Genomic DNA, 13,189 nt, shown 5'->3' with positions numbered 1-13,189 from the left:
CAATTTTCATAACTGCATTGCATTTTCATATGGTAAAATATCAAAATTTATGTTCTGAAAGTAGTTATGATGGGAGTGTTATTAATTAATGACAGAAAGAACTTTCACTTTTGAGTGAACTTCTGTCACGTGTTATTTTAGTATGATGAAAAAAAAAAATTTAACAAAAATAGTAATGCAGTATTTTTCGCTCTGCCAAGCCTTCTCTGTTGCTGTTGTGGAGCAGCAGCATGCTTCAGTCACCTTTTTTCCCCGGCCCCACCCCGCCTCCGACTCCTGAACATCTCACTCATGCGGGCATGCACTGTGGTCTCATGAGGAAACGCAGCTTTTTGATATAATGTTTTTCTTGTTCCCCGAATACAAATCATTTTTCAAGTATTTGTTCGAAATAAGTATTGGTAAAAACATGCTATTCGTGCTTATCCGAATACCGTATTCGGGTTCTGCTCCACCAATAATACATATAGCCTATATATATATATATATATATATATATATATATATATATATATATATATATATATATATATATATATATAATTTATTTTAATTTTTTTTGCATCGTGACTATCGCGGATGCGCACATCGCGATTTCGATGCTGAAACGATGTATCGTGCAGCCCTAGCGTGGGGGGTGGTTTGGTGTTTTGGGTCGCGGACACCGCCCTCTCTTTTCTGCCACCCTAGACGGCCACCTTGGCCAATGATTTTAAGCATTACCCTCCTTTAACATGTCAAGTCTGCCATTCTAACCTAATCAGCCTGACATGATAATTTCCTGCCTTGTGCTCATCAACATTCTCACCTGAGTTAACAACACGGTTACAGAAATGATCTCAGCAGGTCTTTTAATGACAGCAATGAAATGCAGTGAAACGTTTTTTTCAGGATTAAGTTAATTTTCATGGCAAAGAAGGACTGCAAATCATCTGATCACTCTTCACAACATTCTGGATTATATGTAAATTACTACTATAAAAACTTAAGCAGCAACTTAAGGCCAATTTCCAATATTTATGTAATTTTCAAAGCTTTTGGTCACGACTGTACATACTAACATGCACAGAGCCAGTTCAGAGAGTTAAAAAACGGTTTGCTGCATACTTTTTTTTTGTCACACTTTAATGTTTCTGATCATCAAATAAATATGGAAGTTAGTCAAAGATAACACAAGTAAACACATCATGAAGTTTAGAAATGGTTTTTATCATTAAGGGAAAACAAAACTACATAGCTAAAAGGACCTACTGTGTAAAAGGACCTGCCCCTATACCCAATAACTGCTTGGGCCACCCTTAGCATCAACGACAGGAATTAAGCATTTTTGGTAACTCTCAAAGAGTCTGTTACATGATATTGTTTTTCTGATATGCGGTGATACTTTTATGTCCCACATAATGGGACGCACCTTCCAAAAAGTTCAACTTTGTTCTTGTCATGGTATTTTCTCAAAAGTCTTGGGGATCATGAGATTAAATGATTTCTTGATTGTGAACAGGTGTGATAGTAATCAGGCATGGGGGTGGCATAAGAATAGTATGTTTTAATAGGCACAAACACATTTTCAGTGAGGGCTAGGCAGTTTTGTATTTTGTTTTCCCTTAATAATAAAAACCTTAATTTAATAGCTTAACATGCTTGCTTGTCATCTTTGTCTAATTTTTAAATTTGTAATTTGATCTGTATTTGTGTGTTAGGATTTAAAATTAAACTTTTAATAAGTTTTATTTCTTTAGATGCCAATGCCACTCATAGTGTGGTTTACCAGAATGAAGAAGGAAAGTGGGTCACCGATTTGGCCTATTATTCCTCCTTTGAGAAAGAAATGGAAGCCAATATGCCTGAGGATGTTGCTTTGCAGTTCCAGTCTGAAGATTTTCTGGCTGGAGGTAAGAGAAATGCTATCATGTTCTTTATTCTCCCTTAAAATCAAATATATTTGAGCGAGTGCAGGGTGAATAAATTTTCCAAACTTTTTAGTTACTAAACTTATTCTTAATTACTACAGTGGACTTGCATAAAAAGTTTATAGAAATACTATTGACACATGACATGACATAAATAAAAGAGATTTTATGCATGCTTAGGAATAGAGCTGTTGTTCGAAAATCTTCTATAGTGATTTTGATACTAATACGTTAAATTTTATAGCAATTCCAGTCAACAATTTTTTTTAATACCAATTTTATAAAATCTATAAATATGTTAATATTTATATATTATTTGTAATACAGTTTGTCCTTTAATACAAGCAGCAAGATATATGAACTGCACTTTAAATTGTACCTGCATAAAGAAAACACTCTTTTTGAATGTATCAACTCCAATACATGCACAGAAGACCTCATGAGCATTTATAGCAAATAAACTAATGCAAGTATTATCCCACTTGCTTTTTGAGTGCTTCAAGCTCTATGATTGGCCATTGTCTTTGCCAGCTCAACAGAAAGGGCTGCGCTTGGCTTTAAAAATGAAAGCGCTGTTCACAGATGATTGACACAGGAAGAACAGCCGCAGTTACTGTCTGTATGCGCGTAATACGCAGTCATCACAGGTAATCTATAATAGACAGTGGAAAAAACTTGCACCACAGGCACACTCGTGTCTGTATCCACAAGTCAAGAGGAGAGGAAAAGTTATCTCATTAACACCCCATCGGGTCAAATGTCTGAAGTGAGAGAGAGGCAGAGCTGGATTTTTACAGCATTTCTCCCTAGTAGTGAAATTGCGGCTCATGTGCTGTACCTTCTTCAGTGTGAATGAAAGACTTTCCAGCAAGCTCTTGCTGTGAGGCGACAGCACTATCTACTGCGCCACTGCATCGCCATACGATTCATGTGCATTTTAATACTTCATTTTTGACCTCCAAAAGTATCTGTAATGTATTGTTATGAATTAAATTAAAAATCCTTAATCAAAAAGACATTTAACCTAAACGTAACAAAATAACAGGGATTAAAAATATAATCCCTGGTGCCCCCGTGCTCTCTCTCCCCAAAATATATACCAAAAACACAACCACTGAGAATTATTTTGGTTCAGCCAAAAAAAAAAATGACAATAAACCAAGCTAACTAAATTAGATTAAACTTCCCTAGAAAACAAATAAAATAAAATACAGAAAACTTACCTCCCTACTAACAAACACAGGAGAAAACGAAAATAACAAATAAGGCACCAAACCTCCCTACATGCTCCAAGCCTGACAGGGAGACAGAAAACCGGGCATCAATCGCCGGTTAAAAATTAACACAACGGCATCTCACAAAGCCACAAAGAGATACAAGCAAACAGTCATTGGATCACGTTCTCCACTGAATACAAGCGGGGAAATCGAGAGAGAGCGGGGAGCCATCGAACCTATGTTCTCTGCAGGTTTTTATAGCCGCCGCCAATCCAAGCGCCAATCATGATCCGTCCCAACGTAATCCGCTGCACCTGCGAATACTTAGAGCGCGAGAGAGAGAGAGAAACACTAGACACACACAAGTCTACACTACACTACTCGTAACATTTATATAAACAGAAACATGAAAGAATCAAAGAGAAAGTGTTTACCATATAAAACCAGTTTAAAAAGTGTTTACCCTATAAAAGTCATTTAGACTATATAAATAAAATTAACAACTTTAGTATGATCTCTCTAACGCTATTATTAAAGAGATTTTTAACAAAGTATATTTATCAAATGTGATGTATTTATTTGTTCAATCAATTAGCTTTGATGGTTCTCTTGTAGGCAACTTTTTGCACCCCTAATATAGTGGTAGGGGAAACACTGAGCTTGACATGCTGTCTTCACTTACATGTAGGTAAGGCCATGGACAAGATAATTGAGGATCAGGAGGAGTTTGAAAAGGAGCACCAGTTTTTGCAGGTATGTAAGGTTTTCTGCTGTTTTTTTTATTATTAGAATAATTTCTTACAACCTGGAATATATTTCACACAAAGACCTTTAGCAGGAAAACATGCTTTCTGTTGTCTTCCTTTAGGAAGAGCAGATTCAAAATGTAAATATGAGTGAAGTGTTGGGAGACACTTCTTGGAAAATCCCATCTAGTAGCAACATCCTCATGAGAGCCTCCCAGGTCTCCTCCGAACTTGAGAGTGGGAACCAAAGTTATCTACGCATTTCGCTTGGGGAGTTTTTTCAGAGGCGATCTGAAGCTCTGGGTTGCCTTGGGCACAGTGAAGAAGACTATGTTAAAAGGGTAAGTGCTTATTTATAATTCTTTTAAAATCAAATCAAACTTCAAAGAACACTGTACACCACACAAATTGCTTTCGCACACAAAATAATAGGCTAACTCCAGGCCATGCATGTATAATACAGCATAAATACAAATCTGACTTATGTTTATAATATTTCAAACAGGAGTATACCTTAGTATATTTTAGGGTAAAGTAGTTATAGGGTATATTTTATTTGGATTTATTTGAAATGTGTTGTATTGAGTTTGGAGCTAACCTTTTAAACTGGGGCCTTTCAGGAGAAGTTTACTGCCTTGAACTGATTCTAGGGGCAAATATTTTTCTTTTGATTTATTTGAAGAAAAAAAAAAATTCCTCTTACAAAGCGTACTGGCATAATTATGATATTATTTGTTTAGATGAAAAGAGGCACTCTCGGCAGGGCTGCTCTATTATGGGAAAAATTATAATCATTATCATTTAAATCTATCATTTATGGAAGCCTGTTCTTGTCACGGAATAAAAAAAAAAACAATAATAGTAATAATAATAAAAAAATTAAGAAGTCACAATTCTGAGTTATAAAGTCGTAATTTTAAGTCGCAATTCTGAGTTAAAAAGTCGCAATTCTGAGTTAAAAAGTTGCAATTCTGAGTTATAAAGTTGCAATTCTGAGTTATAACGTCGTAATTCTAAGTTATAACGTCGTAATTCTAAGTTACAAAGTCGTAATTTTGAGTCTCAATTCTGAGTTATAAAGTCGCAATTCTGAGTTATAACATCGTAATTCTGAGTTATAACGTCGTAATTCTAAGTTACAAAGTCGGAATTTTGAGTCGCAATTATGAGTTCTAAAGTCGTAATTCTAGGTTATAAAGTCAGAATTGGGAGTTATAAAGGAGTTTCCTGTTATGGCGAAAGACCATAGACTGTCACAATTCTGAATTCTGACAAGTCAGAAGTCTCCCTCTGAGAAAGACTCCTTACATTTGTGGGAACTCCGTAAAGGATCAACCTACGTTTAAGGTGGTTCAGGGATTTATTAACTTATTTTAAGGAATCGAATCTTGAAGATTTGAATCACCTGATTCGACTCAAATGGGTCAGACTGAATCCGATTAAAAGCTTTACACTTTATCTACCATTTGTTCAGCAAATAGAAGACCAAGCTCATTTATATTATTTCCATGGCCAGCGATAATAACATAACTCAAGTATTGGGTTAGACTTTAGTAACAAAATCTACAGCTTGAGGCAATGACTTAGAAGCACACAAACACCACAGTTTTTACAAAATTAAACATATTATTAAGCCACACTACAATATGTGCATTACTAAATAAACAAATGCACACACACACACATTCACACGTACACACAGAGGCATTCAGAGGATACAAAATGAGTGACAACCATCCCAAATTAATTCTAGTTCTTATTACGTATTGCTTATTATTACTTGGAATTACACTTGAGAAACCACAAAATCAGGGATTTGGCTTATCGTTAACTGCTTAAGATAAATTTGCATCAAATCAGCAAAAGACAACATTTGTTTGTGTTACTTGTGCTTTTGCTGAAAGACTTGAATTTCCCTCGATGGCTGGCCTTATTGAAACACAGTGCTCCCTATTGGTTGGTGACTCAGCTTCAGTGAGGTCTTTGAGATTCACTTGCTTGTAAATGGAGGTTGTCCTGGGTTACCGGGGCAACGGACTTTGCTGAGAGTCGCTTTGCGGAGGTTCTTGCGGTTTTGACGAACCCGAAACTTAAAGAGGTTACATGGAAAGTTTGTGGTGACCCAATCGCGTGGCGGTGCGGTGTCCCAGAGCAAGGCGAAAGGGAGCAGAGAGCAAACATTAAATGTAACAAGACGAGTACTGTTTGTACTACTAGTTTTTTAATTTACACTAGTGTATTGCAAATGTCACTAGCTTTTGTTTAGTACCAGACATCATACATTTTAGACACATACAAAGTTTTGTCTGTTTATAAGGGTTAAAAACAGATTGATTAACTAGGTTGGTTACAATGGTTGCAATAAACACATAGTATATGAGGAAAACTATGGCATATTATTCAAAGATACAGCTGCCTTAAATGTAACACTTCAAATGATTGTCTTTCATTTATATGCAATATTTCCAAAGTTTTTTTGTCCAACAGGATGTACCACATGACCCAAGAGTCATGAAAAAGAGGCTTGTGATTCACTTCCTATTAAAAGGCTTGTAAAGCACCATTGTTGGTTAATTTACATTTCTCATCTGGTCGAACTAAATGTGCAGAGCTGCAGTCTAGGTGCCGAAGGCTGGAGAACAAAGGACGTCCATCGTGGAGAAGCTGCAGGTGTGAGTAGATCACCAGTAGGTGTTAAGGCTGGCCCACGGGATCATTGTAGAAACTCGTCTGTCACTAGGGTCTTTCAGGAGTCAGTCTCATGTTCTCCACTCCTCCACGACCACCACAGCATCTGCTCTGGATCTGGCCTGGTGAAGGATTATTGAGACCTCGGGATAATGAAAAATACTGACTAACATAAGTGTAGATGCTGTCCTTTTGGGAAGTGTTCCTGGCTCTGGTTGTACAAATTAATGCAGCCTAACAATTCTTTGGAGGATTTCAAATGCATTTGTGTTTTATATCGCAAACAGTGTTCATTTTGTAACATTTGAAGTAATTTAGTTACGAATTTAGAAGATATTTCACCCTGTGAAATTGACAAACGGTTTGTTAATGACTTACCCTAAGTATAGTGGTACAGGGTGTGGCCCTGCCCTCCATGGTGACCGCTCATTGGAAAACAGTGCCATTGGGATGGACCAAACCAGATCACTTAAAACCTACTGTAACAGTAAAACTTTGCTTTTTACATTAGTTTACGCTGTTCTCTGCCCCCTTTCGACTTACTCTCGAATTGCACCGCACCACCACACGATTTCAGGACCGCCAAAACCGCAAGAAGAACTTTTGCAAACAATCTCTCAGCAATGTCTGTCACCCTGGTAACCCAGGACAACCTCCAATTACAGGCGAGTTAAGCCTGGTTTATACTTCTGTGTCAAGTGACCGGCGTAACCCATGGCGCATGCAACAAGCGTAGCTGTGCATTTATACTTCTGCGCGCTGTCTCTGTTGGTCAGCATTAACTTTCCGAAACGCTAGTTGGCAGTGAGGTGTAAATGTTCCTTTGTGTCGAATTTCTTAGCTGGTGTTTTGCTTTTCCTGGACACTTTCTGGATGTACAAGTGGCTCAAACTCGCTCATTTTGAGGCAGGAACCGGCGGTTGAGCAATAACTTTACCTATGAGGTAAACACAAAACAAAACTTTCCATCCGGAGCTCCCTCACAGGACTCCACACTTGTAAACAATCGCTCCATCACGCTCGCACCGTTGGCGCGGCTCTCTGTCCCGCCAAGACTAGTCAGCGCTACCAAGCCGACCAATCACAGAACTTGCGCTATGCGTCGTTGCGACGTGTAGTTACATTTTACGAGAGGTGCACGTCAGCGACGGCCACGGCGTAGGGCTATGCGTCAACGCTGTAGCATACACGTGCGTTTGATGCAGAAGTATAAATCAGCCTTTAATCCTAAGGACATCACTGCAGCTGAGCCACCAACCAATTTGGGGCACCATCGTCAGAAAGAAGCACGGAGTTTTCTTCCTTGTAACATTTGCATTTCAGCCGTCTTTTGGATACTTCATTACTTCTCCTGAAAAGAGGGAACCTGTTGCTTTACTTCGGCCTTCTGATATCTTCTCCAGAGGAAACTCTATCCACGTTGAGACCATTCAGCAAAGTGATGCTGATGAGACACTAAATCAAGGTGCATTTAACACACTTTACTCACATTACTTGTTTACAATAAAAATATTGTTGAATAAATAATTATTGACTGAACAAAACCCCCCTGCATTTTATACATTTAATTTATAATAATTTTTAAAAAGCCATTTTAAGGACAAAATTATTAGCCCCTTTAAGCTAACATTTTTTTTTTCTACAGAACAAACCATCAATATACAATAACTTGCCTAATTACCCTAACCTGCCTAGCAACCTAATTAACCTAGTTAAACATTTAAATATCACTTTAAGCTGTATAGAAGTGTCTGGAAAAATATCTAGTAAAATATTATTTACTGTCATCATGGCAAAGATTAATTAAATCAGTTATTAGAGATGAGTTATTTAAAAACTATTAAGTTTAGAAATGTGTGTTGTGTGTTGAAAAAAATCTCTCTGTTATACGGAAATTGATGGAAGAAAAAAAATGGGTTTAATAATTCAGGGGGTCTAATAATTCTGACTTCAACTGTGTGTGTGTGTGTGTGTGTGTTTGTATAGATAGATGATATATATATATATGCGCGTTCTCTCGCCGTTTTGTGGCGAAACGTCAACCATTATTGTTCATTATTACTTCATGTTAGTAAATAATACAGATTTCCTGACTAAAGATGATCCTAGTCAATCAGTTGTCTTTTTCCATTTAAAATTAAACATGCCAAACTTGTTGTTTGTTTTGTTTTTATATCACTCCAAAAATATCCACTTCAGCTTGTTATTATAAATAGTCTATCTTTTCTACAACATTGATGACATAACAAGCTGAATAATAGGTTTCCTTTAACTCATTTTATATCCTTTGTCTAATTTACAGATGATCTAGATAAGACACTTGAGCCCAATACAGCAGAACCTGCTTGTGCTAATGTGCAACAAAAAGAGGAGCAAGTTTCCCAGGTATTTACATGTTTTAAAATTTTGATTGATGCTATGTGATCATTTAAAATAATTTTTTTTTTCCTCTGATGTTTGGATTAGATCTCAACCCAACATGAAAATAATGAGGACCATACTTCTGAACCGCCAAGCTCTAGCAGCAACCTCATGCTCAGCATAAGTACAATTGCCTCAGCAATTGCTGATGCATCTCTCAGCTCAGATCCTGCCCAGCTTGGTGCCATGATAGTGGAGCTGTCTCAACAGAGCCGCTCCAAAAGTCACCAGCAAGTCAAAGACCTGATAAGAAACCCTGTTGCAGCCTTACAACTAAATGGTTTATTCGAAGACCTGCAGAAGACCACAGTAGTGGGAGACGTTAGTGCTCCTGACATGGAGAAATATCTTAAGAAGGCTGAGGTCTCCTGTAGTGACAGCGACGAATCTTCTTCACAGTCCTGCTTTGACGTCCTTACTTTGGCTGATGGTTTGGCTAATTCCAACAATCAGGTCCAACAGCAGTTGGCTCCTCTGAAAAATACTACGATGTATAAAAATGAAGAGCTTTCAGTTATGGAAGAGCAAGAAGCAAGCAAAAAATGTCAGGTCCTTGCAGGTAAGGTGTTCAAAAATCCAAGGTCTGATGTCAAACGGAGTGCAATTCCACGACCTAAGTCAAGCTGTTTACCAACTGTCACTGCAAATCCAGCCAAAAGATCTGTAGGTTCTGACAAGCGGACATCATCTTACATACCTGTTAAATCAAAACCTTTTGGTTTAAAACCAACCAATACTGGCCACTGTGCAACATCAACCAACTCTAAGGATGTTCCTGAATCCAGCATCAAAACAGAAACTGCTTTATCAGCCACTGGTAGCCATTCTGTGAAAGGTGACAAATCGTTGTCAACTTCTACACTAAAATCCTTGCCTGGACTTCAGAATGGTGGGCACTCAGAACTGACATTGTTGAAAACCTCCCCACACAAACCTAGAGCCCAACCAAACGAACCTGTTATCGACCAGGCACGGTTACCCAAAGTATCTGAAGCTACTCTTTCAGTTTCAAAAGAGAAAAGTGAAACCATCAATTCTAATGATGAACTGCCAGGAACACAGGAACAATTTGGTATTATTTTTTCATGTTTTCATGTATTTATGCATACAAGTATGTATAAGACATTTAATTTATGTCTTCATCTACTACTTTTTATTCAAGGTTCACCTGAGAACAGTGCCCCCAGTTCAATGGAGGTCACCAATTGTAATTTCAGGCCGTCTACCTCTCCTCTTACCCACTCCAGTCCAAGCCAGACCTCAATCCAAAGTGGATATGGGTAAAAACAAACAAACAAACAAACAAACAAACAAAAAATCACTAGTGGTGTAAATATTGTAATTGATTACACAACACAAAGTAATTATGTGATTATATAACACAATTCTCTTTTTTTTGTTAATTATAATTCTTATAATTGTTTGTTGTCCTTTCTTTATTATAAATATAATAAGTATAAACTTAAAATAAACAGGGTTTACAACCTCTGAATTATTATGGTATTTTAAAAATGTCTATTCCAGACATTGAATGTTGGTACTTCTTCCCCATGTCATGGAATATCAGGGATTTTTGTTTGTTTTTATTTATTCAAATTTTTCTGTAATTATGCAAGCAAATATGCACTTTCACTCGTATTGTTATGGTTAAGCTATTTTATTCCTTTCACAATCATCAGCTGGCAGTCACTTAAATCAAATGTTCCCAAGACTGTACCTGAGAATCTGAGAAGAATTAACCTTCAAACTGCCCACTTTAAAGACTTGGGGTCCGTTCTTCGTACGTGGATTACTCAGTTAGCTGGATTTGGATATTGACGATTTGACAAGATCCAGGATCGTTTCGTTCTTCAAAGCTGATCCGAGAGTTGTTGTCATAGCAACAGTTCTGCTAGCTTAAACCTGATCGGGAGCAGGTTCAATTTATATAAACAGGATTAGATCGGCTCAGTTCAAGCAAATATAATACAGAAAGTATGTTCCGAATTCTGATATTTTCTTACAGTAGTAGTTATATACACTTGGAAAAAGAGTAAATATTTTTTAAACTATATATATATATAGTTATATAAGTTATAGTTATTAATAAAATAAAATTATATATATTAATTAAACTTATGCAATCTGCACTCTCGAAATGAAAGTACAAAGACTGCCACCTGGTGGTGCACAGAGAAAACTTATTGATATGAACTTTTTAGATCGCTTAGTACAAATTGTGTATAATAAACATGTTTTATTGTGTATTTATAATTGTGTATAATATTAACATATTAAAGCAATAATACATTTATGCAGTCATGAACATTTTGACAGTTATGCCAGTGATTCGAGGCTTCACAAAAGTTGCAGACGCCTTTACCAATATCAAAATGCTTTTGTAAAAAACCAGTTATTCTTTACACCGATTTAAAAAAAAAAAACGGCTACTATATTAAAGAAAATCTTTTCTAAATGTAGAACTAAATACATTGATTTGCATTGAAATACATGATGAACACTCTTGAAACATGAAAGTGTAAAGCCTGCAGTTCACAACAAACTTGGAAGGTTATTGCGTGTCATATTTAACAAACTGTTTACTGCTAATTTAATGTAATTTTGCTCACATGAATAATTGAATATTAATCAGATGATGTCACTACGCTGCTGTGCCGTCAGCCAATCGCTGCATGGCTGATCATGATTTCGAGGATCGATAGATCTGTCCTTCACAACACACGCAGCGATCTCAGATCAGTTTATCCAGACATTCTAATCTGATTCGCGAACTTGTTTGAAGAACCAAATTAGCGAGAGATCAGTTATCAAGATTAAAAGATCCAGGATCTGCCAAATCATCTTAGATCATTTTAGCGAGTTACGAAGAATGGACCCCCGGTGTTTAAAAGTAACAACAAAAGATTAATGTAGAATTTGTAAAACTTCTATAAAGCTATCAAATATGGTGAGAACAGTTCACAGCCACACAAATGTTCTCATAGTGGCTATTGCAAAATTATATTCAAGCTAAAACTGTTTTATTGCTGACATTGTATTTACACCATTTTCAATGTTATTGTTAATATAATAAAAACAATGACAGCATGTTTTTTTCATTCATTTGATGTCATGGAAATTCAGCCTTTAGTCATTGGAAGTCAGGCTAAAGTCAAAGAATTTGATATTTTATATTATAGTGGAAATCCTGAATAAGAAATGTCTAACATACTTTTATATATTTTAGAGCACACCCTGCTTTTTTCATTGAATATTATTATCAAAGTTTTTAATTGAATGTTATTATCTTGCAATTTCTGTTTACTTGTCAATCCTAATGGTTAAATAAAATGAAAAATGTTTTAAAGATATCCGTAGTTCAGTACATGGATTAATTTAAGATTTCTGTGTGTTTTGTAAACAGGGAGACATTTCAAGGCTCACCCACTAGTGAGATGGCTCAGAGAAATCCTGCTGGAGATCCAGGTTCCCCCCAGTCTCATTGTTCAAGCCCATCTATTAGCAGACTGACTTACCTCTCAATTAATGAGAACACATGCGTGCCCACCCCTGATCACCGTAAGGTCAGTGTTTAACTCCATTTTAGAAGAAAGTGAATTATATTAAACACTTCACATCACTAAATCTTCACATCAGCACCAAGACATGGCAACTGGCAGCGCTGTTGACACAAAAGGAGGAAAAGCCACAATAGCACTGATGCTCAAACACATCACTCACTCATAGTTCACACTGACACGAACATCAAAATACAGAAATATCCTGTTTTAAATTAAACCTAATGTTTCTACTTCATATTTTAATACCTCTTTAACTTTCACCTATAGTACCATAAACCAATGTAAGTAGCCTATATACAATACATAAATCAAACCGTTTTAAAGCCACATATACCTTTCATTTTACAAAGACCTGTCTGAAAAAAAGATTTTAAATATTTTCTAAAAACAAACACCGGAGGAGGTATGAGATATTATTTATAATGTACTTGAATACGATGATATTAATCGAATCGTGCAAACCTTTTTTTCTATCTCTCAGTTCTGTGCTGCGCTGCTTTAAACGCATTGGGGAAAAGTCTAAACACAAAATGTGTTCTATATCCTCAAACAAGTGTTCATGTTTTTATATGACGTGGTAAAATTTTATAAATGAAGAGCTTTAATGAATAGCTGCTGAGTGCAACAAATATGGCTATATTTTATTA

At 36.4% G+C, this 13,189-nt stretch overlaps 1 protein-coding gene across 29 annotated transcripts in view; it reads left to right on the top strand.

Moving 5' to 3' along the window:
* Window positions 1–13,189, top strand: part of cep192 (centrosomal protein 192) — a 164,265-nt gene that overhangs the window by 18,447 nt on the left and 132,629 nt on the right. For all 29 annotated transcript variants that reach the window (XR_015510921.1, XR_015510917.1, XR_015510920.1 and 26 more), the window contains exons 13-20: window positions 1,740–1,892; window positions 3,816–3,880; window positions 3,996–4,214; window positions 7,885–8,026; window positions 8,864–8,946; window positions 9,028–10,054; window positions 10,145–10,262; window positions 12,386–12,545. Coding sequence is in view for 24 of the 29 variants with exons in the window: in XM_087286573.1 (XP_087142699.1) it covers window positions 1,740–1,892; window positions 3,816–3,880; window positions 3,996–4,214; window positions 7,885–8,026; window positions 8,864–8,946; window positions 9,028–10,054; window positions 10,145–10,262; window positions 12,386–12,545 (1,967 nt within the window). In the remaining 5 variants the exon portion in view is untranslated. The remainder of the gene's footprint in view (window positions 1–1,739; window positions 1,893–3,815; window positions 3,881–3,995; window positions 4,215–7,884; window positions 8,027–8,863; window positions 8,947–9,027; window positions 10,055–10,144; window positions 10,263–12,385; window positions 12,546–13,189) is intronic.

Source organism: Danio rerio, chromosome 16 (assembly GCF_052040795.2).
Source record: "Danio rerio strain M-AB ecotype USA chromosome 16, GRCz13ab, whole genome shotgun sequence".
Lineage (NCBI taxonomy): Eukaryota > Metazoa > Chordata > Actinopteri > Cypriniformes > Danionidae > Danio > Danio rerio.
The sequence above is the reverse complement of the archived record's forward strand: the minus strand, read 5'-3'. Positions and strand labels throughout refer to the sequence as shown.